Here is a 25444-nt window from a genome sequence, read left to right on the forward strand (position 1 = left end):
TCTTACAAACGTCAAATTTATGAAAATTAAACCTTATAATAAGCACTATTTTCATAATACACACCCACCACGGCTGGCGGAGTGATCTTCGGCGGAAGCACACGACCTTATGGAAGGTGACTCTCCTTCCATAAGCCATCAACGACAATCAAAAACGGAAATAAAACTTTATTTTACAGCACAGTTTATTTCTTTAATTACAGTCCTCATGTAATGCGCCTCTCTTTCCAAACAGCAATTCCCTTTGACCTTCGACCTCCAACCCCATTCCATCAAGCCATAAATGACCATCACAAATGTAAATAAAGTGACTTTATGATACAATGCAGTGTATTTCTTTCGTTACAATACAATAGCACATTTATTATACATAGAATAAGGTATGTTGTGTGTAGTTTTAAGGCTTATTTAGTTGAAAAGTATATTTTATGGAAACCCGGGAACGGATTATTGCCATTTTAATATTTTCCTATGGGATTTTTTTTTTTTTGAGATACACACTTTTCGCCTTACACACTCTGTATGGGAACCAATTAAGTTCGTAAATTGAGGTCTCACTGTACTGTTGTTTGGCCATTTTTGCCTGTATTTTCCCCAATATTGATGATCGAGATCCAGTACATTTACAATAGCCTAATCTTGAATGGCGACTCGTCGATTGTTTGTCTCGATGTTCTCCAATAATCAATCTGCGTCTACTTCAAGGTGTACTGCACGTTGTGCCCAAAAGTGGTAAATACGCGGGGTATGAGAGTACATACACACCCGCACGTGGGTCTGCCGTATGTATTTCAGCCTGCACATTTTGCACTTGTCTCAAGAGACGTTTCAGTCCTTTTCCAAAGAGGAAGTTCAAATTAGGCTGAGTCTGCGAATGGTCGCATGCTTTCCTATTTGGACCCGGTGAAGGCTTGAAGTTTATTTGGATTGGGCGCACAGTCAGCAGCGTTGTCACCCAATCCCACTAATTAAGCTTTGCTAGCTGTTTCCAGAGAGACTAATCAAGTCAAGTCAGCGGTGTGTCCAGTCATAGGGACACGTGTCCAATCAGAAAGCTCAAATCGCTGACCCATCCCCTCCTGTCGAGGCCGCCACCCCTTGGCCTTTAAAAGTTTTTGCACGCCGCCCATCGTCCCGGCTGAGCTCTCCACCACCAAACACACCAACAAGCTGCGTCAAGGTAATGCGCATTCTTCCTCTTTCTATTTTCTTTCTTTTATTTTTCTTTTGTTTGTCCTGCTTTGGTTGTCAAGGTCAGACATGACCAAGTGAAGTAGAATCGCACAAAAGGCGACAAGTGACCTTTGCGTTTCCAATCCTCCTCCATGCGAATGGCAAGCTAAACGCTAAACGTTAACCTTGTACGTTTCTGACTGATGGCTGTCATTTACGCTTCACATGGATGCGAATGGTCACCAGAATGGGTCACAGGGGGCGGGGTTACGTGTCCGATCATGTCAGCTGTCACTTCTCCCCCCTCGTCACATGATCCACAAGCAGCTGATGCTAAAGTTAGCATCAAAAGAGGGAGGGGTTGATGGTGGTATGTGATGTGCAGCGGCGGCTAACACATGGGTGACAATCCCAAATCCCGTTGGGGCTATTTTCATAAAAAGATCGCAGGGGACAAATGTGAAACAAAGATCGGCATTCTTTGCCGCTAATTGACAAAAGTCCTCGACAAACTTAAGCAAGACACTTCGGGTGTCATTGTCTCCCATTATCCCTAGATGGGACCGTCTCGTTGCAGAGAAACAAGCTCAGGGGTCCCACTGAGTCAGTTGTTGTGAGTTGTATTTTTCATGCGCTTTGTACTTGTTTTTGTGGTGTATCTTACTTTTAAGGCGCGTTTAAACATTACCATGGTGACCATAGAGCGTTAAGGGGCATATGTTGTTGTTAGCGCGATGTTACCAGGACTCTGCTAATAAAGTTGTATAAAAATACACAATGGATTCACGTTTATTATTATATTTAAAAGAAAGAAAAAAAAACAGATTCCATGCCTGTCGTATCATTTTATTTTGTTGTATTTATCCGCTGGTCCGTGAAAATATTGTCTGACATTAAACCGGTCCGTGGCGCAAAAAAAGGTTGGGGACCACTGCTTTAAAACACTCCCAGACTCAAACCCGAACGTCACAACTTAAAGGCGGACAACAGCCACTAACACACAATGAGCATGACAATATTCTATGCACTCGTTCCAAAGCAGACATGGAGCGTACATTCATCGCAGTGAAGCCGGACGGCGTCCAGCGAGGCCTATGCGGCGAAATCATCAAGCGATTCGAGCAGAGAGGTTTCCGACTGGTCGCCTGCAAGATGATACAGGTAAGTGGGGCTCGCGTGACATTCCGCTACCACTCCAGTCCCTCGTTTCTTCGTAATTGCAGCATGTTTATCAAACAGGCGTCCGAAGAACACATGAAGACGCACTACGCCGACCTGAAGGAGACGTCCTTCTACGCCGGACTCTGCAAGTACATGGCGTCCGGACCGATCCTCGCCATGGTAACGCGTCGACTCGTCATGCAAACGAACAAACATTGCGAGCTGTTAACGGTCCTTGTGGTGATGCCGATCTCTTGTACAGGTGTGGGAAGGGCGCAGCATCGTCAAATTGGCACGAATGATGTTGGGAGAAACCAACCCGGCTGAATCCAAACCCGGAAGCATTCGAGGAGACCTATGCATTGACATTGGCAGGTGCGTACTTGACGGCTTTGCTAAGCATCATCCTTGTCAGTGATTAGCATCCGCGTTAGTGACGCAGGTGATAAACGGTCATTCAGCTAGGTCACAGATGTCAAAGTCAAGGCCCAGGGGCCAAATCTGGCCCGCTGCATCATTTTATTTGGCCCGCGAAAGCAAATCAAACTTGGGAAATTTCTAACTGTCCCATGTAAACCACAACAGTCATTATTCTTTACTTCAAATTTGAAAACTAGTTGTGCGTTCTTTATGTAATATGTGGAGGGAATTAAGTATTCTAATCGCTTTCCCAAATTCATAAAGGCCCCTGAGAAGGAACTGGAACTACGTGGCCCGTGGCAAAAAAATGAGTTTGACACCGTTAAACTCGGTGATTAGCTTCCAGTGTGACTCATCATCTAGTTAAAAAAAAAAAAAATAAATAATAATAATAATAATAAGAATAATAATAATACATTCAATTTATAAGTACCTTTCAAAGCTCTCAAGGACACTTTACAGTCACAGAATACAAACAAAAAAAAAATCTGTGGATGAGCAGCGGCAGCCAGACGCACCAGCGTTCACGCAACCCGGAAGTAACACACACACACATTTTTCCCAGAATTCTAACTTTTAACTCAGAATTCTTATTTTAACCTCATAATTCTGAGTATTAACTCAGAATTCTGATTTTTAATTTAGAATTCAAACTTTAAGATCAGAATTCCGACTTTAAACTCAGAATTCCAAATTTTAACTCAGAATTTCGACTTTTAACTCATGCACACGCGTGGGCTGATATACAGTGAAGATTTGTGGACAATCTGGAAATTGAGCAAAATTTGACCAGCCATGGCAGCGAATGCGTTTCCGTAGCGGTGAGACGTGCGTGCGTGCATCATTTATTTAGCGTGTAGCATCCATTCTTAGAATGGTGCTAATGACTTGTCATCCAGATGAATAATGCACATTAGTTCTAACCACATTACTGACCCATCATCCAGATTGGTGACCTGCAACTGTGCTTTCAACCGGTGCTAAAGACGGTCAAGGGATCAGTATTTGTGTCAAGAACACCGCTAATGAGTGGTCATTACATTTAGGGCTTAGCATCCATGCTAATAACAATGCTCGGGAGTGGTTCTCCTAATTCATAACTTGTATTCATACTAACCGCACCGCTAACGTCTCATCATCTCGATCACTGATCAGCAACTGTTCTAACGAAACACCACGACCAATTACAAGCCTCGAGATTTGCACGCATGCTAACGACACTGCTGAAGGGCCGGTCGTCAGGCTGGGTAACTAGACTCCGAAAGAATGTATTATTTAGGTGTATTTTTTTTGTCTCTCCCTTACCCCCAGGAATGTGATCCACGGCAGCGACACCGTCGAAAACGCAAAGCGCGAGATCGATTTGTGGTTCAAGGCTGGCGAGATGCTCGACTACGCTCCCTGTGCGCAGGCCTGGCTTTACGAGTGAAACACTGATGCGTTCGATGGAATGAATGGGTGAAAAGCAGTTATCAATAAAGCTTCAGGTGGTCGGTCACACTTTCAATTTGGGTGTGTTTTTAACTTTACTTGACTATGCGTATTTTCCCCCCTTTCAATAAACTTTACTAACACAGAGCATACAGAAGATTTAGGGCTAAAAATATTTTAGAGAAAAGCTATCATGATAAATTACCCCAAAAAACAGGGAGATTACAATGAGAATTAAATCCAAATGAAATAAAGATTAAATACTAACAAACCTATAGTGTAAATCAGTCTTATCCAAATTACGGCAAGGGGGCCATTAATGCAGTTTATTTTAGTAGCCCGCTGCATGTTTTGTATGTATTCAAAGATACAAAAAAAAAACACTTCTAATTTAAAACAGATTATTTTCTTACAGACAATGTATTGTATAATACAACACATAATAATAATATATATATAACAATATGTGTATAATAATATATATTTTGTATGGATGTATAAACATCCGTGACACTCTGACGAAGGCGGAAGTATACGCCGAAACATGTCAGGTATTTGAACACCTACAATACACTATATCTGTAAGAAAAGAATCTCTTTTAAATTATATATCAAGAAGACAGGATAAACTTAATACAACTATAACCCCACTTCTGTTTAAAAGAACATTTTTTTTTCAAAATGCCACAGTGAATAAAGATAATTTAATTTCAGAGTCAAAAATCGTTTCTTCCATTTTTTTTTTTTTTTAATGATTTGCAAGGATGTCCAAACCAAAATTTCATATTGGTATTCAAGTAAATACTGTACGTAGCTGCATGTGGGAAAATGGCTTGTTTACTACAGCTTGGTGGTTTATCCATTGATTTATTTGTCTATTTATCGATTGGTTCTGAATATAGAGAGGGATTCAGCTGCTGTAAAGTGCTATGCGTGGCCACCTCAAAATCTTGGAAAATATAACTATTTATGTTTAACAGGAAACTGATCCTTGACAGTTTTTAAAGGAGCTTATAAATAAAAACATTATTATTAACTCGACAATTCAAGCAACAATTGCGTTTGACGAATTGAAAAGTGGCACTTTCATACTTCAATTTTTTCTGTATGTGGCCCATAAACACCCCTTTGTTTACCCCCTATGAATTTTGTAAATCCACTGAAATACTCCTTAAAAGTGACATCCAGTACATAATAAATAGCTAACAAAAATACTGCATCAAACCCTTCTTCACAAGCGAGGCAATCAACCATTCAGTGAATCAAAAATCAGCACGAGTCGGCAAAAAAACATCACTTACTTTTCCTAGACTTCACATTCGATACAGGGGCCCAGTTGGTAGCGAAACAGATCACGTGAGTGATTGACTGAGTTGCGTGACGTTACATCACGTGGGTAAAAATAAATATCCATTTAAAAAAACACTGTAAACGGAACAAACAAAAAGTCTCCATCTCGACTTGTACACCAAGCGCACCCACCTGCCGCAATCAAACCGACGTGACACATTAGCGAATAATTGGCCACCAGAGGGCACTGTTGCTTCTGTTTTGCAATTTGGATCATGTCCAGTAAACTCCGGCCGAGGATGCGCTTCAAATTACATTTTAACATTTCAATCCACGCAGCACTTCAACGCCCGCTCGTTTATTCGTAGATTTCTTTCTCAATTTTCTTAAAACATGTGTTTTTTAACAGAATGAAAGGGACACTCAGAGTGTGTCCCATTGGGTTTCCAGCTAGTTGCCTTTCCATGATGTAATTTATCGCAAATGGGTTATTTTGGGGCTCTCTTTCGTGCTGACCTGAACAAAATACCAGCGTCATTCATTCGTACTCAATTTTCATGGCAGTATTTGGGTGCGTGAGCTTTAGTCCCACTGTGACTTTCCGTACATTACCATTTCTCACAAACCATTTTGACAGCTCTGCATACATGCGCACGCACACACGCACACACACACGCACACACACACACACGCACACACACACACACACGCACGCACACGCACGCACGCGCACACGCGAACACACGCACGCACACACACACGCGCACCCCTCCCCCCCACACACACACACACGACCATGCACTCATGAATTCAAAAGTACACAATTCAAACAGAACTAGATAAACACGCCAGGTAAGCATGTTCCATTGTCACCACTCAGTTGAACACTTTGATTACCTAACACTTTGTTTTACGTTGTTGCAACATGACCGCAATACACCCAACCACATGCACAAACATTCGTGGGTGTGTGTTTCCTAAAATGACTAAAGCAGGTTTTTTGCACACACACACACCCCCCCCCCCTTCACTCATACACACGCAAGCACACCCCCCCCCCCCACACACACACACACATAACAATGGCACACCTTGATCATCGAACATTCTTCAAAACGAGTTTGATTCTGACTCGGGCATGCGGGGTCACCTTAGACGGATTGTCCGTCAATCATGTGACACACCCCTTAACACACAAACAATAGAGCAACATTTAAAATACATATTTGTGATTGATCAAGTTAGTCAAGTTAGGGCTGTGGAAGGAAGATAAAAAATTCAAACACACGCGTCACTGTGCCATTAGGCCAATTATGTCCCAAAACTGAAAATTATTTTTATGGTATCATCGATGAAAAGGTTTATTCAGCAGTCACCTGCATTCTTTGAATGTGTCAGATGTTTCGCTCCTCATCCGCAAAGCTTCGTCAGCGAACTAAAATTGTGCTGGTAGCTCTGGCCCCATATGTAGTCAAAAAACTCATTATTCTGTGCGTCTTGGAATTCAAGTGACGATAGTGCCAGAGCGACCAGCACAATTTCAATTACCTGACGAAGTTCTTCGGATGAGGAGCGAAACATCCGATACCTTCAAAGAAGTCCAGATGGCGGCTGAAGAAAGCTTTTCATCAAAGGACCACTCATGTATGACTGAGAGCTTACACAGACGTGTTTTTATGGTATTTTCATCCAATAATGAAGAGGGGGTGGCTTACTTTTAGCTTCAGAACGCACAAAATTACTTTTCATCACCATTTGTGATGACCACTTTCATTCATTTCCTTTCGCTTATTCAATCTTTTTTATTTTCTTTCCATTGCCCTTCTTCATTCAAGTCACAAAAGTAGAAGCGAACAGGGTGAAAACACACCAACGTACTTGTCCTGGTGGAAATGCAAGCAATGCCCCCCTCGGCCCCCAAAAATGTTGCAAATGTCCCCATTGTGGAACAATGAAAGGATTTCTGATTCTGAAAGCAAAACGGTGAAAACAAACCAATGCAATGTTTTCTTCATGGTTTTAAGTTTTATGATGAAATTAATATCTATTTAAGCTGCAGAGTGCTAACCTGACACTTATACAAGTGAAAACATGAATATACACTTAAAATGAACATAGTTCAGATTTCAAGACAATAAAGTTAAAAAATGTAAAATACCAAAGAGTAAGGAGTGCGGGGGCGGATGGGGGAGGTGAAGCTCAAAGAGAAATGATGATTGACAGGTCCACACCCGCAACAAGAATCCTTCATGAAGGTGTTTTTATATACACATGCATGTATCTTATACATCCACACGAATGTGTGTGTGTGGCTCCATGTCAAATCAACAACAAAACAAACAAAACAACGCTTTGTGCATATGCTTCGCACTTTTAAAAGGAGCAAAACTCATGGGACAAATAGCTGCTGGGGTGTTTGATGGACAGGTGTGCCAAGGGCGCCTTTGAATAAGTAAACACTCAAGATGAGTTCAAAAGAGTGATGAAACGCATCAATGGGAAAACAATACGATATAATACGATACATATTGATTTACATTAATAGTGAAATGGAAACAAAACAAACCCAATAAGAGGAAAGGAAAACCTGCAGTGACCCAAAAAAAAATCCTGACTGTACGCTGTCGCTCATCCTGATGTGAAAAACACGTCAGCAGTGTGTTGTTTGTTGTTGAACTTGCCCCCCCCCCCCTCTCCATATTGAAAAGTGTTCTTGCCATGATGCAGACAACTTTTATTAGGCCTGATGTAATATTCTTTTGAATATCTTGTGAATGCTCTCGGCATTCACACTGAAACCAAAGCAATAATCATCCGATGAATTAATTTAACCCTTTCAGGATGGCGGTTATTAGAATGGAGCGCTTCTTGTGTTATCTGTTATCATGAAAAACACTCAGGACATACAGTTGCTACTGGTGGGAAGACTGGGGGTGGGGTTAAGCTAACCCCGGCGCGATTCTGACGATGAACGACACTCCAACAAAGTCAACTTTTTCAATCTCAAATGAAAAAAAGTTATTCTGCGTCAAACTGAAGGATTTTGGGAAAATACATATTTTTGAGGTTTTCCTCAAATAGTTATGAGATAAGAGTGATTAAAAAAAATACAGCGATAACTTGGAGTAGCTTGTATTTGTTGTTGAAAAGGTTTCTTCAGCCATCATCTGTACTTCTTTGAAGGTGTCGGACATTTCGCTTCTTATCCAAGAAACTTCGTCAGCAAACTCTCGTCCGACACCTTCAAAGAATTACAGATGATGGCTGAAGAAACCTTTTCATCAATGGACCACTCCTGTACAAATGAGAGTTTAACAGTTGTATTTTTTGTGTCATTAAAACATGTGGAATGAAACCGGTCTGGTTGCGCTTCATTGAGAAGATTCAGTGCGACGATTGACGAGCGCTGAATGACGGTTTGTATGCCACTCCATGTTGAGCAGTTCATCCACCCGAGGTGACTTGGATAATAATAAAAGATCGTTTGATATTCAAGAAGGTTGCCGCAATATTTTTCACATGTAGAATTTACCCTAAAAATACTTCTCTGAACTACCAGTTGATTTCATCCAATTTGATCATTGTACGATTTCGTCAAATCCCCTTGACAACACAAACGCATTCAACAGTCATCATTCATGAGGTGGAAAGACTCAAACGTGCACAAATAAACTCATTCACTGTCGAGCTAGCTATCAAGCTTCCTACCTAGCTATCTATTTGTTATCTGTGAGTTATCTATTAGCTATCTATTAGGGGCCTAGCTGGCTGGTTATCTATCTATTAGCTATCTACTAGCTAGCTGGCAAGCTTTCTATCTATTTGAGTTACTTCCGGTTTGTGTGAACGCTGGCGCGTGTGGCTGCCGCTGCTCACCCACAGAAAAACTGATTCTGTGACTGAAAAGTGACCTTGAGAGTTTTCAAAGGCGCTTATAAATGACATGTATTATTATTATTATTACATATAAATCCATATCTATGTATTGTATTTTGTACAGCTGCCCCCATTTCAACCTCAGATAACTCCAGACCCATATAACGTAGGAATTAACTTTTTTTCCTGATGAAAGAAGACAGTGTAAGGTTTCTTCCACTGCATTGAATGTTTATGCAGTCCTAAAACTCAATATTCTGTGGGTCCTGGAATTCAAGTGACAATGACAAAACCCTGGCACTGGAGTGGACACATTTTGCACATCGTCTGGCAGTGAATGAGTTACAAAAGATTGGGCAACGGAGGTGAGGCTGATTAAGAGTGCAAGACAGAAAGAGAGGAGGTGGAAACAGTCCAAGAAGCTAAAGAAGCACCTCAGGATTTCGTGAGCTGCCATTAAAAAAAGTGTCATAGGTCCAGTGGGACCTGTTGGTTTTCATTCCTTGGAGTGACATTCTCTCCTCTAAGTAGGTGTCAAAGATGTCCCCCCTCCACCCACCCGTCTCGGGCCCCCGCCACACCCACATACCAGATTGACTTTAAAAGGAAGCGTCGGTGCGTAGCATTTCACCACTCTCCACCGAGCATCAGCACACCACCATGACCTCCTTCATCTCCCGCTCATCCTCCAGGTCAGTCCGGACCGGTTCCGTCATCGGCGGAGGCGGCTCCTCCATGGGCGGCGGCCGCATCACGGCCATGAGGGCCGGCAGCGTTTACGGCGGCGCGGGCGGTTCCGACGTGCGCATCTCGTCGGCGGGAATGGGCATGGGGATGGGTATGGGCATGGGGACGGGCGGCAGCTACTCCTCCATCTCCATGAGCGGGACTGACGCGCTGATGGGCAACGAGAAGTTCACCATGCAGAACCTCAACGACCGTCTGGCAAGCTATCTGGACAAGGTCCGCTCCTTGGAGAAGGCCAACGCTGAGCTGGAGATGAAGATCCGGCAGTTCCTGGATAGCCGAGTCGGTCCAGCTAGCCGGGATTACACCGCCTACTTTGCCACCATCGCCGACCTTAACGCTAAGGTGAAAGCAAAATACTCAGTTCGTGGAAAAAAAAGGTACTTATCGTACAAGAAGTTCAAAATTTTTAACTCTCTATGTTGATGCAGATCCAAGACGCCACCCGGATGAACGGTGCAGTCCACCTGAGCATCGACAACGCCAGGCTGGCAGCAGAAGACTTCAAAACCAAGTAAGTCCGCGTCTCCACCGGATCCATCGCCTTCGTGCCTATCAGTCACTCTACTGGTCTGCCGCTGCAGGTTCGAAAACGAACTGGCCATGCGCCTGTCAGTGGAGGCCGACATCACCGGATTACGTCGCGTTTTGGACGAGCTCACCCTGGCCAGGTCGGACCTGGAAATGCAGATTGAAGGCTTGAAGGAGGAGCTCATCTTCCTCAAGAAGAACCACCAGGAGGTCACCTGCACAACTGAATCTTCTTCTACAACTCATCTATTCTTCTACACCTTCTCACTTGTGTCTCGTTCTTCACCTTTTGACTGAAATCAAGCGTTGTGTGCACGTTTCGTAGGAGCTGTTGGCACTGCGCGCTCAGATGAGCGGTCAGGTGCATGTGGAAGTGGACGCGGCGCCTGGTCAGGACTTGTCAGCCATGATGGCTGAAATTCGTGAACATTATGAGGCCATCACAGCAAAGAACCACAGAGACCTGGAGTCTTGGTTCAACGCCAAGGTGCGGAGTTGTTACTTCCGTTGTGGGGGGTGTTTATGTGCAGGTGTTCATATTATCTTCCTGTGTGTTGATGTGTTTACAGACAGAAACTCTCAACAAAGAAGTCCTGACACAGACGGTTAGCTTGCAGACGTCCAGGTCTGAGATCACTGAAGTCAAACGCACACTTCAGGCGCTCCAGATCGAACTGCAGTCCATGTTGGGACTGGTAAATCATGACACTTTTGCACTAGCATACAAAAATATGGTCACTCAGGGCGAAAGCAAAGACAATTTTACCTTTAGTCTATCCCAAAGTGGCTTATTCCGAAGCCTCACACACCCGCCAAATGCAATTTCATCTAGTATTGTTTTCAAAGAGGTCGCGAAAGCATGTAGACCACAGGTGTCAAAGTCAAGGCCCGGTGGTCAAATCTGGCCCGCCATATAATTTTATATGGCCCATCCATACATCTTCTGTCACTTATCGGGTGCCTGGGGGAGCAGCTTCAGTAGTGAAGCCCAGACTTCCCTTTCCCTAGTCACTTCTTCCTGCTCTTCCTGGCCGATCCCGAGGCGTTCGCAGGCCAGCTGGGTGACATAGTCTCCAGCGTGTCCTGGGTCGTACCCGGGGTCTTTTGCCTGTAAGGCATGCCCGGAACACCTCACCAGGGCGGCGTCCAGGAGGCATCTTAGTCAGATGCCCGAGTCACCTCATCCGTCTCCTTTTAATGTGGCGGAGAAATGGCTGGACTCTGAGCCCCTCCTGGATGACCAAACTTACCCTTACCACCCTTATCTCTCAGGGAGAGCCCGGACACCCTCCGGAGAAAGCTCATTTCGGCCGCGTGTATCCGGAATCTTATTTCGGTCACGACTCAGAGCTCGGGACCATTCGGCCCACCAAAGCAAATCAAACTTGTGAAATTCCATGATGCTTGCTAAAGTCCAAAACTACATTTCAAATTGTCATATGTAAACCATAATAATAGTCATTATTTTTTACTTCAAATTTGAAAACTAGTTATTTCTTAATTTATTCTGTGCTCTATAGAGAATACATGGAGGATATGAAACATTCTAACGGCTTCCCCAAATTCATAACAGCCCTCGAAAAGAAACCATAACTACAATGTGGCCCGCGGCAAAAAAAATGACTTCAACACCCTTGATGTAGACGATTGCGTTCAGAATCACTTACAGCGTTTGTGCGGTGCGCTTGTGCAGAAAGCATCACTGGAGGGAACCCTGGCCGAGACGCAGAACCGCTACTCCATGATGCTGTCGAGCTTCCAGATGCAGGTGAGCAGGAAAGGCGAGGGTCGACCGTGTCGACCTAGAAAGCGTACATAAAAATAAATTAAAAAAAAAAACATCCTCCCGTCTCGCAGGTGTCCTCGCTGGAAGAGCAGCTGGTCCAACTGCGCGCTGACTTGGAGCGCCAAAGTCAAGAATACCAAATGCTGCTAGACATCAAGACGCGACTGGAGATGGAGATTGCAGAGTACCGACGTCTGCTGGAGGGCGAGACCGTCAACAGGTGAGTCACGTTGGCCCGCGCGGACGCCGGTCCTACCGTACGCCATCTTCACGCATGTCCTCTGAATGGTCTGCAGTGTTTCGGCCAACTCGTCAAGCACGTCCTCCAGCAAGCGTGTGGTGACGGTGGTCGAGGAGGTGGTGGACGGCAGGGTCGTGACCTCATCCTCCAAGACGTCTTCCTACATGTCTCGCTGACATCACAGGTTCCAATGAACAACGAAGTCAACAATAAAAGAGACAAAATAATAACTTGTGTGGATCTCTTTTCTCTTGAACTGTTGCCATGGGTACACTGCTTGTGTGGTGTGTGTGGAATTGACTTTTGGGTGTGATATGCAAGACTTTGCTAAATAAGCGTCCCAAAAATTGATGTCTGTGTTAAAATTCTCTCCCTATTTAGTTTGGAGTTTGAAAATATTTAATATTCTAAATGCAGAGTCGCTCCCTCATTCCCGATTCCCAAATCAACGGGATTATTTATTTTTATTTTATTTTTCCTATGTGGTGGCCTCCTCCTTGTGGACATTTGGTAGCATGCACAATATTTCTTCATAAATGCTGGGTAAGCAGATCGGAGAATGAATAAATGCTATTCCGGTCGAGTGAACGCTGGCGCGAATGGCTGCCACTGCTCACCTGCAAAAAAAATCCAGTGACTGTAAAGTGTCCTTGAGAGTTTTGAAAGGCGCTTCGAAAGTAAATGTATTATTATTATTATTATTATTATTTATTATTATTCAACTTCCATTTTACATCAGTGACTGATATGTGTCCAGGTTCTGAAGTAGCAAAGCAACCCCAAACATAATAGTTCACAATTGAGATGAGGTTTTGACGGTAGCGCACTGCACCCATTTTTGCTTTATCTTTGGTTTCATGTTTCCATGCAATCGTCATACAATGAAACATCCAGAAACTGGTTTGCAAACATCAAATTGATCGCTGTGGTTTTTGTTTTTTAAGGGGTGGGGCTTCCTGTTACTGTATGTTCATCATGTGGCTGTAAAGTGTCCATGAAATGTATGATTCTTATTATTTCACATTCATTATTTGTCGATATTTTAAGTCAGGTCAAACAGCGGGAAATTATCCAATGTCAATTATTTAGATGAAGTTATTTACGACTTACACGAGATGTTAATTGACATAATTAACCTGTGCGTTCATTTTTTATGAATGAATTAGCGTGCCTTGCATAGGCGGTTTTACAGCGTTGCAACTGCCACCTTAATTAAATGTTTTGCCACTATTAACAAGGAAGTGATCAACATCAAATTCCACATTTTATTTTTAAATGTTCCTTGTGCTGTTTCCATCGTGTGTGTAAAAAAACGTGTGGAGAATGGACTTCCACTGCAACCTGTTCTTCTTTCAAAAATTAATGTTTGCATCATCCGGTTTGCCACAAAAAAAAACCTCCCAATGTCACATGACCGACCTGAAGCGTAAGGATTTACAACGCTGAACAAAATGGCCTACTTCTGATTTAGCTTATCTATTCACATACTTTCTCCACCCGCTTTGTGAACGAGTCCAATAAAAACATTGCAATATTATTTGTGCCGCCTCAGTTTAAGTAAACAGTTTATCTCGTGTTTTGATCAATCACATCTGATGAGCAATTCGTGTCAAGGGCTCACACACCTTTCCTCGGAATTGCGTGGAGTTTAGGAAATGGCGCCCCCTGGTGACCAGGTCCGACGTTGCAAGGACTGAAGACGAGTGGAACGTCGACGTGCGGGGCCAAAACCACGCGTGGGCGGAGCTTCTGAAAAGTGGCAGCTGAAAAAGTCAATTCACATTCCATGAGAAGAGTTGAAGTACAGTAAAGTCTCGTTATATCGATAGTCCCGGTTATATCGATACTATTTCTATGCACGCACGGAGAAAATTACATGCAAACAGGGTCGGATATATCGGTAGTCCCGGTTATATCGATATTTTTTCGGACTCCCTTGAATATCGATATAACGAGACTTTACTGTACTAGATTACTCATAGTAAAAAGTAAAATAACAAATAAGATGACTGGTGCAAAGGTATTTTTTTATAGTTGATTGGCAGTACAAGAAATGGTTTCGTATCAATAAAAGGCAAGTGATCATAAAAGACTGGTACAAAACGTGTGTGCGTCATATGAAGATTAAAAACATCGAAAATGGACATGAAGAGATGATTAACCTGTAATCATTTGTCGGGCTAAATAGAAATGAAAATAATAATAATAATTCAAAAGACCATTCGCTTCAATCAGCCAGCAAGGGTCACCATACAAAATGTGGAGGGGGTGGGGATGACATCACAGCGACGTCATCAGTGTAAACAAATTGAGTCTTTCGATCGGAAACAAATTTCCGACTAACATTCTTTCCAGTCAAACTCTCTTCTCTGCATGTCCAAGTTATATATATATATATATATATATATATATATATATATATATATATATATATATATATATATATATATATATATATATATATATATATATATATATATATATAGTGTATAAATATGGAAAAAAGTACACAAACAAATGTGTAACAAAGTGTGACCGCAAGCTAATATTTGCTAGCACCGAGCTAGTCACACAATTGGTCAGTTGCTTGGAGAAGTCTGTGGAAAGCCATCTGAGCGTTGTTTCCATGTGGAAGTCGGATATTCATGTACTCCGCTTCCTCCTCACCAGTATCGGGATTTAGTGCATGAGAATCACTGGCTTTCTTGTCGCATTTGTTCCAAAAAGTCGCACCACTTTTGATCCACTAGTAAAAAAAAAGTGTATCCTCTCAACTCATTTAGATTAGACAATTGAGAGATTAATCGATGACTCGATTATCAGATTAATCGACCCTTGTTTTGATCAATTATTCATTTCAATATTTTGTTAAAAGTGTGGCCATATTCAACTTTTTACTAACTCCTGCTGGTGTCGCACTGTGTGTATGTTTTATTTTGAGTATGAATCAAAAAATAAAACAAAAGCAGGGGAATACAAAAATGTCACCTGTAATCACTTTGTGCTTAAAAACATTCCTAAATTTATTCGGAAATTGAAAAGTGTGACATGGAGCGCCATTCCTGAATTATTTCCTTTTTTTTTTCTTGCGGGAGGATGCTGATAAAGCGCTGGTCAAACCTCTGGCAACATTTTTCCCTTCCACGAGGGGGCAGCATTTGCCATTTGTCCATGTTAACGCTTTATTCCAGCTTCAGCTGTTGTTAAAGCGCTATATAAACCAATATGTATTGTATCATATTTTGTACAGACGCCATCATTTCAAGCTAAGATAACTCCAGACCCATATAATTTAGGAATTAACTCTTTTTTTCCCTGATGAAAGAAGGGAGTCTGAGGTTTCTTACGCTGCACTAAATGTTTATGTAGTCCTAAAACTCAATATTCTGGGGGTTCTGGAATTCGAGTAAGAATGACAAAAACCCTGGCACTGGAGTGGGGGTGGACTAATGTTTGCACATCATCTGGCAGTGAATGAGCTAATATGTTGTAGTAATATGAATAAGTAATTATAAGTGCCTTGCACGCTGAGTCTGAGAGGACAGTCATTTCATCTGTGCTGTATGTCATGCATATTAGCATATTTGACAACTCAGCTGACTTTGATTGGATGCTACAGCTGCGTGTTTGCGTTCAACATTTAGCTTGTAGTCGACGTGCACATTCCACCATGATGTCCCTGATCCACTGGGGGAAAGATGCTGTCTTTGTTGCTGTGTTGTCATATTGTATTTGTGCTGTCATGTTATTTGTTATTTAGTTTTTTTTTGTGTTTTTGTTCTTTTGACTTCAAGACGGCGCCGCGAGAGTAGCTGCCTTTCCAGCAGCTCCTGTATTTTGTTTTTCAACTTTCATTCCTTTCATCACTTTACTGCTGTGAAATGTAAATTTCTCCACTGTGAGACTAATAAAGGTTAATCCAAATACAAATACAAAGATTTGGAAATTCCCGTCAATTATTATTATTATTTTTCCACTTTTTTTTATTATCATTTGGGTTTTCGCCTCTGTACCGTTTTGCTACCGGTACCAAATGTACTATATGCAACTATCATAGCAAAGCCTGAATTTCGAGATAACGACATTTGTAGTGGAAACAACAACGCCCTACACTCCACCCAGGGGGAAAAAAAGCAGGCAACGGAGCGCTCTGACAGGAATTTGGTGTAGCCGATACCAAATAACGGTACCTAACCAGAGGAATGACCCCCCCCCCGCCCCCTCCCTTGTTCCCTGCTAATGCATGGCGTTAATGAAGCTAATTTACCCTCACTTTCCAATTTGCATAACGCCACAAGAAAAAGATGCTCAAATGGCTTTCCTCAGAGACGCTACCCACGCACATGTGCACCCAAAATAAGAAAGAGCCATAGAAATAACGACCGGAAAGGCCCCAAAAGGTAACAAAGAGGTGGCTATTGCATGAAAACAAAAAGAAAAAAAAAGCGCTCTGTCCATCACACATTTATCTGGCACCCGTCTGCGTCTGCGTTGGCGTCTGCGTCGGCGTCTGCGCGCTCCCGCTTGTGGATCTGCTGGTGCGCCTTGAGGTGGCCCGACTGGCTGAAGGCCTTGCCGCAGCGCGCGCAGGCGTGCGGCCGCTCGCCCGTGTGAACGTGCTGGTGCGCCTTGAGGTGTCCGAGGCGGCCGAAGCTCTTGCCGCATTGCGCGCAGCCAAAGGGCCGCTCGCCGGAGTGGATCTTCTCGTGGGTCTTGAGCACGGCGGCGTTGCTGAAAGTCTTAGCGCAGTGCGAGCAGGCCAAGGCTTTGGCCGGCTCGCCGGCGTCGTCGTCGTGCGCGAGGAGGTGGTTGCGGTACGCCGTCTCCTTGCTGAAGGTCTTGGCGCAGCGCTGGCAGCAGAAGGGCCGCTCGCCCGCGTGGCTCAGCCGATGCGCCTTGAGCTCCTTGGCCTGGCCGAAGGTCTTGGCGCAGGCGTGGCAGGCGAAGGGCCGCTCGCCCGTGTGCAGCCGCTGGTGGGCGCGCAGGTCGTCGGCCTTGGTGAAGCCTTTGGGGCAGTGGGCGCACACGTAGGGCTTCTGCCCGGTGTGGATGAGCTGGTGGCGTTTGAGATTTCCGGCTTGGCCGAAGCTCTTGCCGCACTGCGCGCACGAGTACGGCCGCTCGCCCGTGTGGATGCGCTGGTGCGTCTTCAGGTTGCCCAGCGTGCTGAAGTTTTTGCCGCACTGAGTGCACGAGAAGGGCTTCTCGCCCTGCATGTTGCGCGGCTTCCTCGCCGTCGGGCTTTTGGCGGCGGCGGCGGCCTTGCCTTCGTCGGCTGCCGTCGCCCGGTAGGGGAAGTGGGCTTCGGGTTTGGCCATGCCATCCGGCAGCGCGAGCGAGTCGGGTCGCAGCTTGTTGAGCTCGCTGCGCAGCTCGGCCATGTGGATGGACTCCAACGCGTTGTGAGGCGGCTGCAGAGCATCCGCCGGGTCAAAGTCGCCCGGTTCGGCGGCGTAGTAACACTGCAGGTCCACGTGGTGGTCCGATTTGATGTAGTCCAGGGTGTCCGTCACCTGCCACAGACGGAGACGGACGCGTCCATGTTCATTTTCATCAAACAAGTCGGGAAGCGGAACGGCGCCGTTCGCGATTCAAAGCGGCAGTTTCGCTAAAGCTAACTTGCTCCTTCAACTGCACGCGCGACATTCACAATACGAACGACGGAGTCGACACGTTCACCCATTACAGGTGTAAGAAGTCCAAGATGGCGTCCCAGTAGGTTGTTGTTTTTGTGTTTTCGTGCGCAGATGATACGGATTGTTTTTCAGCATTTTTGGCCATGACTTTCATCAAGGAGGAGACTCTGCTGAGCGCTTGCGCCTTGTCACAAATATGCCAGCACCGTTTTTGATTGGGAGTAATGTCAGTGCCGTTTGACAGTCATCGCTGGACAAATCTAGGGCGATTGTTCTTTTTTGCACCTGTAATGGGAAGCGTTTTCACAGCCCCGCTTTGTTCAGCGGGTCGGTGCTGTTGGACAGCTGGATGTATGCATGGCCGATACGTATATGCAACTGTTGCGGCTTGGAAATGAAGCAGATTCACATGGGAGATGTGGGATAATCTCTTTTCGTCGATGGATGCTACAGCTTTGGGTTTGCTTTGAACATTTAGCTTGTAGCAGACGTTCTCGATCCACTGGTGAAAAGGACACTTTGATCCTCTCCTCTTTCATCTAGAACTGCTTCATGTAACAAAGGGGGTACAGAAAATGCTTAAGAATGAATGACTCTCTGTGTCTTTATGTTGTCATATTAGTTGTTATTTACTTTTTTTTTGTTCTTTTGACTTCAAGACGACGCCGCGAGAGTGGCTGCCTTTCCAGCAGCTCCTGTATTTTGTTTTTCTACTTTCATTCCTTTCATCACTTTTTGCTGCTGTGAAATGTAAATTTCTCCACTGCGAGACTAATAAAGACAAATCCAATCCAATCACATTATCTGTTATTTTGTTTTTTTGTTGTTCTTTTGACTTCAAGATGGCGCCACGAGAGTGGCTGCCTTCACAGCAGGTCCTGTATTTTGTTTATCTACTTCTTCCTTTCTTTTCATCAGGATGAGCACCATTTGGGCTCTAATGGCTCGTGCACATCGCTGCACCTCGGGAAAAAGATGAGATAAAGTTGCGGCTGCCTATGAATAGATGACACACGCCAACCAAATTGGAACTGTCAAACCGAGTGTCCTCGAAACTCCCACCGCGGCAAACAAGTTGACAGGCGAGAGCTGAAGCAGGGCGAGTGAATGTTGATGACGTATGTCAAAAAAAATTGCATGTCAATGACCATTGAGCTGGTAGGAAAAAAACAGTGGCCATTTTTTCCTCTTTGGTCAATCTTGTGATTATCGTTGACAGGACTTGATATGTCGAGACAAATGTAATTAAGAAATCAATAAAAATTCAACCAGACTACATTTTTAAACTCTGAAGCAAAAGAACAGAACCACTGTAAGTGTCACAGAAAGGCACTTGAGTGGATGTTATTGAAAAGGCACTTTGCCCATTGTTGGTTCAAACGCTTGCTTCGAATATGGTGATATTTGACAAAAAAGCTGACTTTGACTTTGACTTGATTGAGACCCTTGTTGTAGTTATGCAAAATGTTTAAAGGACAACCGACGCCTCCGGACAAGTTGTGTCCATAATTTGTCAAATCACTTCAAATGACTTCTACTGAGCGTATTTTAAAGATTCCACCGCATATAGCTATATTTGACGTTTTAAGGCTCGCGCTGAATATTCAGGAAGTATTGTTTTCGAGTTGGTGACGATTCCTGACCGAGAAAGCGACACACAATGCATTTTGGGTACTTTGTTTGCTCTGAAAACTTCGTGTTGATCCGAAATTAGAAGGAAAACACATCAATCATGCGATGGTGAATCGTTGTGTGACTACTACTATTTGATACTAATTGACACAAATTCTAGACAAATCAGCCCATTTCGAACGGAGCTTGGGCGCCATCTTGTGCATTTTCTGGGACGCTACATTGGAGTCCAGATGGCTCGAATTGACACGGAATGACTTCTTTAATCGATTGCAAACATTTCTGCTTTCCTCTTCAGAACTATTTGAATCATATTCATAACTGGATGAGTAGAAAGCATCTTCTCCGAATCTGAAGCCATTGTTTTGATTCTAGAGCAAGGCAAGACGTCCTGACGTGACGTCACAAACAAGGGGGCGGGACTGTCTGAAACTCGCCATCTCGAGGTCATTGTGAAGTACTTTCGGGACACTTTAAGTCATTTTTCTTGGTGTTTTGCATTTGACTAAAAATATCGGCCTGCGTGTTTTCGGTATTTTAGATGCTCTAAAACGTTTTGATGATGTCAGTTAGGAAACAAAAAAATGGTGTCGGTTGTCCGTTAATGGTTAGAATATGCGGATTATATCCCGACATTTCACCGGCGACTTTTTTAGAGTGCAGTGCAAGACATGCAAATGAATACCTGGGAGATGTAGTTGAACACACAGCTGTTCTCATAGTGCGACTTGTAGTCCATATCGTCAGGATGGCGGAAGGGGTCAAAGTGGTGATGCTCTGCCTTGATGTAGTCCAGCCCACTGATTTCCATCTTGATCTGCTCGCGGCCCAGCTCGGCGGTGGACAAGGGCTGGATCTCCGATAGGTCCACAGTGCGGATGGGCTCCAAGCACTCCAGGTCATCCAGGTCCTCTGGCTCGGTCTTAACGCAAGGCAGCATGACTAGCGGCTCGGCCACCTCCGCCGCCAGCGAGCTGAGCGTGGGAGTGGGGCCGTCCGAGCTGAGGAGGGCCAGCGAGGCCGCCCCGCCGGGTTCCAGGGGGGCCGGAGGGGAGCCGCCCTCCGAAGCCAGGCTCAGACTCAGACACTCGGCCTCCAAGTCCGTCATGGTGAAGGGCGGAGCTCCGTCGACGAACCCCCCGTCCCGAGACCTCCAAGCTGGACGTCCTTGGCGAAGGGGAGGAGTCGAGACGACGGACGATATGAGGAGCCCGGTCAATGGCGAATGGGAGGAACTGAGGCCGACGGCCTTTGTCTGCGATGCCAACGTCAGCACAAGCAGCGTATTGGCAGCGGCCTGTGCAGACAATGTAAACAGTTAGCGGTTGCCGGCTACTTGCTAAAATTCAAATCACATGCAATTCAATTCACTTTCCATTTCCAAGGTTGAGATTTAATAATAACAATAATAATAAATGTTATTTCTAAGCACCTTTCAAAACTCTCAAGGTCACTTAACAGTCAAGGGATACATTTTTCTGTAGGTGAGCAGCGGCAGGCACACGCGCCAGCGTTCACTCAACCTGGAAGTAACTCAAATAGATAGAAAGCTATCTAGCTAGAATAAATCATTGTATTTATAAGCGCCTTTCAAAACTCTCAGTCACTTTACAGTCAAGGGATACATTTTTTTCTGTGGGTGAGCAGCGGCAGCCACACGCTATCTAGCTAAGAAATAGCTAATAACAATAATAATAATACAGTAAAGTCTCATTATATCGATATTCTCGGGAGTCGGAAAAAATATCGATATAACCGGACTATCGATATATCCGATCCTGTGGCATGTAAATTTTCTCCTTGCGTTCATAGAAATAGTATCGTAATAAGCAGTACTATCGATATAACTGATATCGATATGAGGAGACTTGACTGTAATAATGATATATTTCATTTACAAGCGCTCTTCAACGATGCATATAAGATGACTGTTATTATTGTTTACATCCGACAATTTGAAATTTTGGTTCAGATTTTAGCAAGCATGATAGAATTTCACAAGTTGGATTTGCTTTCGTGGGCCAAAAAAATGAGGTGGCCGGCCAGATTTGGCCTAAGGCCTTAACTTTGACACAAGTGATGTAAGACATTAGCTATCTAGCCTGAATATAAAGAGAGCTAGCTAGCTAGCTAGTGATCAACTTGCTCGGTCATTAGCCAGCTCGCTCGATAGATTAGATTATTGAACTTGTTGAATGTCACCTCGTTTTTTTGATAATCGTCGATTGTTCCACTGACGGCCAAAAATTGGTTCCAAACAAATACTTTTTTTTTCAACGGCCAAATTTGAACCGTGTTGGAAAAAAAAATACCGTAACATAACATACTTTACTATGAAGATATTAACCATTCACTGCCATTCACAATTTTTTTCTGGAATTTATTCAGGAATTGAAAATACAAGATAGAGCGCCATTCCCGAATTTCAGGTTTTGTTTTTTCTTGCTTAAGTGCCAATAAAGTGCTGGCCAGACCTTTTGGCAATGTTTTATCCCTTGCACAAGGGGCAACATTTCCCTTTTTTCCATGTTAGCGCTTTGTTCCAGCTTCAGCTGTTGTTAAAGCACTATATGAACCATTATGTACAGTATGTATTGCATTGTATTTTGGACAGCCTCCCTCATTTCATTTCACCATGATGTCCCTTGTTCTACTGGTGAGGAGACACTTTGATCCTCTCCTCTTTCATCTGGAACTGCTTCATGTAACAAAGAGGGTACAGAAAGTACTTAAGAATGAATGACTATCTGTGTCTTTGTGTTGTCATGTTATTTAGTTTTTTTTTTTTTGTTCTTTTGACTTCAAGACGGCGCTGCGAGAGTTGCTGCCATTCCAGCAGCTCCTGAATTTTGTTTTTCTACTTTCATTCCTTTCATAACTTTGCTGCAGTGAAATGTCAATTTCTCCACTGGGAGACTAATAAAGGCAAATCCAATCCAATCCATTTCAAGCTCATATAACCCCAGACCCATATAATTTAGGAATTAATTTTTCTTCTGATGAAAGAAGAGAGTCTAAGGTTTCTTACGCGACATTGAACGTTTATGTAGTCCTAAAACTCAATATTCTGTGAGTCCTGGAATTCACAATGACAAAAACCCTGGCACTGGAGTGGACGCATTTTTGCACGTCTGGCAGTGAATGAGTTAAATAAATGTAATTATTTATTTTAGGCAGCCACTGTAAAAATTCTAATTGGAAGAAACATTTAGAAGAACCAATGATGGTTATTAAATGGTGTGAAAATCACCCTACTGATCCGTCTGTTCACCCAGAGACAGTTTACACAACCAAATACACTCGTGAGATTTGCTATGAAAATGTTGTGCATAACTGAAAGAAATTCTAAAAAGGGTTTTTCATAACTTGGGGTTCGACTGTATATCTAAACAGCTTGTGTAGTCCTTTAGCGAGGCTGAATTGATCACCCATCTCCCCCTCAAAATGGTAATTTGATAACATTTATTCTGTCGATCCCAAATGTGATGCAGGCAGTTAATATACAACAAAATGTGTGGTTAGCTTTGTACAATTGTAATTTGTCGTTTACGGTTGGATACAGTCTGGTGTGTGGCAATTTCACCAGACTGCGGTGAGAACAGCAGTGGAGCACCTAAAGGGATTATTTGTACGTCTCTCGTCTTCATGTGACGATGGCTTTGTGGTTATCATTGGTTCTCCATCCTCTCCTGTTAAATACTCCTTGTCATCCGCTTTTCATAATCATGAGCCTTGTCACCAATGTAGCCTATTTGCTGCCACGGAGAAAATGATTAGAGATGTCCAGGAGATTTTACGCATTGTGGTTTGTTGCGCAAGTGAACCAACCGCACCAAGTAAGCTTGAGTGATGCAAGGTAGCGTACCGCCAAGCATTCCCACTACAGTTCCTGAGCGGGACAGACCGGCAGGATGGGTCACGATTCAACATGGAGGAGTCACTCTCGTAACCAGCAGTTCTGTTGTCAGACATCCCTGAAACAATTTTTACACCGAAGCAGATGTGATGACATCGTTATCAAAGGGCACAAATGTAATGGGCCAGTGATTCCAAATTTATAAGCGTGGTTGATTTTATAACATCTACCAAATACACAAGGCATTGCAACAAGACTATTTTGTTTTATCTTTTTAATGTCTGTGTCAGTCTGTTGACGGGCAAGGGCAACTTGACAAATAGTTACTGTTTTACTTTGATAAGCATCTTGTAGCAACTATTACACATGGATTTACTCGTAGACTTGCACAGCCTGTTGTACACATTGACGAACATGCTAACTACTATGGGTCGTGACGTGTCAAATTTGAATGTGTACAATTAGAGCTGACATGTATGTTTGTGAGCATTTTGTCATACTTTGCTAATCGTATGCGTTTAGGTAGTCCGCTGGCATGGCTAAGGGTACATAAATGGGACTTTTGGGCTTGAGGTGAAACCGAAAGCGCGCTCCTGTTGCTTATCGAATATTTGGTGATCTAAATGTGATTTGGTTGCGTTGTCGAACAAGCCTCACGATGCACTTTTCTTGGACGGTAACACTCATGACGCGTTACTAAACGCAAGCTCAACACTTCCATCCCGTTCAGTCACTGCGGGAGTTGAATGAAAAACTTTTGCTATGCATGTTCTGAATCTAAAAGAGGAGAGTCAACTGCCGAAATGGGATTCGTCGTGTCGCCGCCACGCGAATCCACAGAGCGAGTGCAGGAATGCGGCCTATGAGAAGCAACAGAACATGGCGGCTACGCTCCGACACACTTTGACAGTGTCACACCCCGAGGGACGCTTTTTACGATACGCTTGGAGACTTGTCGCTCTTCGGGTAAAACGCGGGGGCTGGGTAAAGGCCGACAGTCGGTTTAGGTTAGTACAAAGAGAGGGGAAAGTGCCAAGGCTAACAACACAGCTAGCAAGTGGCCATCTTGTTTGTCGCCGGATGCTAAGCTAGGCTAAAATAAGGTTAGCATGGTAGAGACCGTGAGCAAGAGCGGGAAGGAGAGCGTCGAAGGAAGGAGGGGTGGATGGGGTCCTCCACCCGCGCCCCCGCTTCTCTTCTCGTCGCATCGCATTAAACTCGCGGAGTGAGCGCAGCGGGGGGCGCCTGACAGCTGTGGCCGAAGCGTGTCAGATGACGGCTGCGACCAAATGGATGCAAAAGGGCCGTGGCCGGTCCGCCGGTGTCCCGGCTACGCGAGCCGAGCGGCCGGCGGCCTGTTCATTTGGGGGGCTGCTGTTGCTTACCTGCGGGCGTTCCGCGTCATGGCTGCTTCGGCTCCGCTGCCCGCGACTTGTGGCCAACTGCGGCGGACCCGCCACGTCCACCTCGGCCTCTCCTCCCCTCCAACAGTGGTGAAGCCCTCCTCCTTCGTCTCTCCTCCTCCGCCTCCTTCTCTCCTCCTTTCCGCCTGGCCACCGTCCATCGCGGCGGGTAACCAAGGTAACCGCCACTTTCAAACCCTGATCGATACGAGCTCATGCAGTTTTTGGAATTTGATTTTCTTCATTTTTGTCATGTAATTA

The 25444-nt window shown here is 44.2% G+C and overlaps 3 protein-coding genes across 6 annotated transcripts; 2 read left to right on the top strand and 1 right to left on the bottom strand.

Annotated features, from left to right (window-relative positions):
• The first annotated feature begins 1032 nt into the window (after positions 1-1032).
• LOC148885627 (nucleoside diphosphate kinase B-like) lies at positions 1033-4261 on the top strand. Of its 2 annotated transcripts, none has more exons than XM_089018212.1 (5): positions 1033-1180; positions 2216-2334; positions 2413-2514; positions 2597-2709; positions 4066-4261. In XM_089018212.1, exons 2-5 carry the CDS (start codon positions 2218-2220, stop codon positions 4181-4183), a joined length of 450 nt encoding a protein of 149 aa, XP_088874338.1. In that variant the 5' UTR covers positions 1033-1180; positions 2216-2217; the 3' UTR covers positions 4184-4261. The 2 variants fall into 2 exon arrangements, with proteins under 2 accessions (XP_088874338.1, XP_088874339.1); XM_089018213.1 differs by having other exon boundaries at positions 1063-1180; positions 2213-2334.
• A 5709-nt stretch (positions 4262-9970) lies between these two features.
• Positions 9971-12886, top strand: LOC148885628 (keratin, type I cytoskeletal 50 kDa-like). Its single transcript, XM_089019231.1, has 8 exons — positions 9971-10443; positions 10530-10612; positions 10683-10839; positions 10955-11116; positions 11199-11324; positions 12323-12397; positions 12487-12635; positions 12712-12886. Exons 1-8 carry the CDS (start codon positions 10012-10014, stop codon positions 12830-12832), a joined length of 1305 nt encoding a protein of 434 aa, XP_088875357.1. The 5' UTR covers positions 9971-10011; the 3' UTR covers positions 12833-12886.
• A 1040-nt stretch (positions 12887-13926) lies between these two features.
• Positions 13927-25381, bottom strand: LOC148885629 (uncharacterized). 3 transcript variants are annotated; one of them, XM_089019229.1, is made up of 5 exons: positions 25166-25292; positions 23790-23898; positions 20610-21221; positions 17120-18169; positions 13927-14419 (listed from the first exon to the last, which is right to left on the bottom strand). In XM_089019229.1, the coding sequence occupies exons 3-5, from the start codon at positions 21030-21032 to the stop codon at positions 14243-14245; spliced, it is 1650 nt and encodes a 549-aa protein (XP_088875355.1). In that variant the 5' UTR covers positions 21033-21221; positions 23790-23898; positions 25166-25292; the 3' UTR covers positions 13927-14242. The 3 variants fall into 3 exon arrangements, with proteins under 3 accessions (XP_088875355.1, XP_088875352.1, XP_088875354.1); XM_089019226.1 differs by lacking the exon at positions 23790-23898 and having other exon boundaries at positions 25166-25381; XM_089019228.1 differs by lacking the exons at positions 13927-14419; positions 23790-23898 and having other exon boundaries at positions 14663-18169; positions 25166-25381.
• Positions 25382-25444: the final 63 nt, after the last annotated feature.

Source organism: Hippocampus bargibanti, linkage group LG17 (genome assembly GCF_051943395.1).
Source record: "Hippocampus bargibanti isolate YZ-2025 linkage group LG17, ASM5194339v1, whole genome shotgun sequence".
Lineage (NCBI taxonomy): Eukaryota > Metazoa > Chordata > Actinopteri > Syngnathiformes > Syngnathidae > Hippocampus > Hippocampus bargibanti.

Excerpts from the sequence above, each read along its gene's own strand:
- LOC148885627 (XM_089018212.1), top strand. The coding sequence starts at position 2,218 with ATGGAGCGTACATTCATCGCAGTGAAGCCGGACGGCGTCCAGCGAGGC. Across the intron at positions 2,335-2,412 it reads TCGCCTGCAAGATGATACAG|GCGTCCGAAGAACACATGAA; the intron begins GTAAGTGGGGCT and ends TTTATCAAACAG. Across the intron at positions 2,710-4,065 it reads CTATGCATTGACATTGGCAG|GAATGTGATCCACGGCAGCG; the intron begins GTGCGTACTTGA and ends CCTTACCCCCAG.
- LOC148885628 (XM_089019231.1), top strand. The coding sequence starts at position 10,012 with ATGACCTCCTTCATCTCCCGCTCATCCTCCAGGTCAGTCCGGACCGGT. Across the intron at positions 10,613-10,682 it reads GCAGAAGACTTCAAAACCAA|GTTCGAAAACGAACTGGCCA; the intron begins GTAAGTCCGCGT and ends CTGCCGCTGCAG. Across the intron at positions 10,840-10,954 it reads TCAAGAAGAACCACCAGGAG|GAGCTGTTGGCACTGCGCGC; the intron begins GTCACCTGCACA and ends CACGTTTCGTAG.
- LOC148885629 (XM_089019226.1), bottom strand. The coding sequence starts at position 21,032 with ATGACGGACTTGGAGGCCGAGTGTCTGAGTCTGAGCCTGGCTTCGGAG. Across the intron at positions 18,170-20,609 it reads TGTTCAACTACATCTCCCAG|GTGACGGACACCCTGGACTA; the intron begins GTATTCATTTGC and ends CGTCTGTGGCAG. Across the intron at positions 14,420-17,119 it reads CAGACGGGTGCCAGATAAAT|CTGCCACTTTTCAGAAGCTC; the intron begins GTGTGATGGACA and ends TGACTTTTTCAG.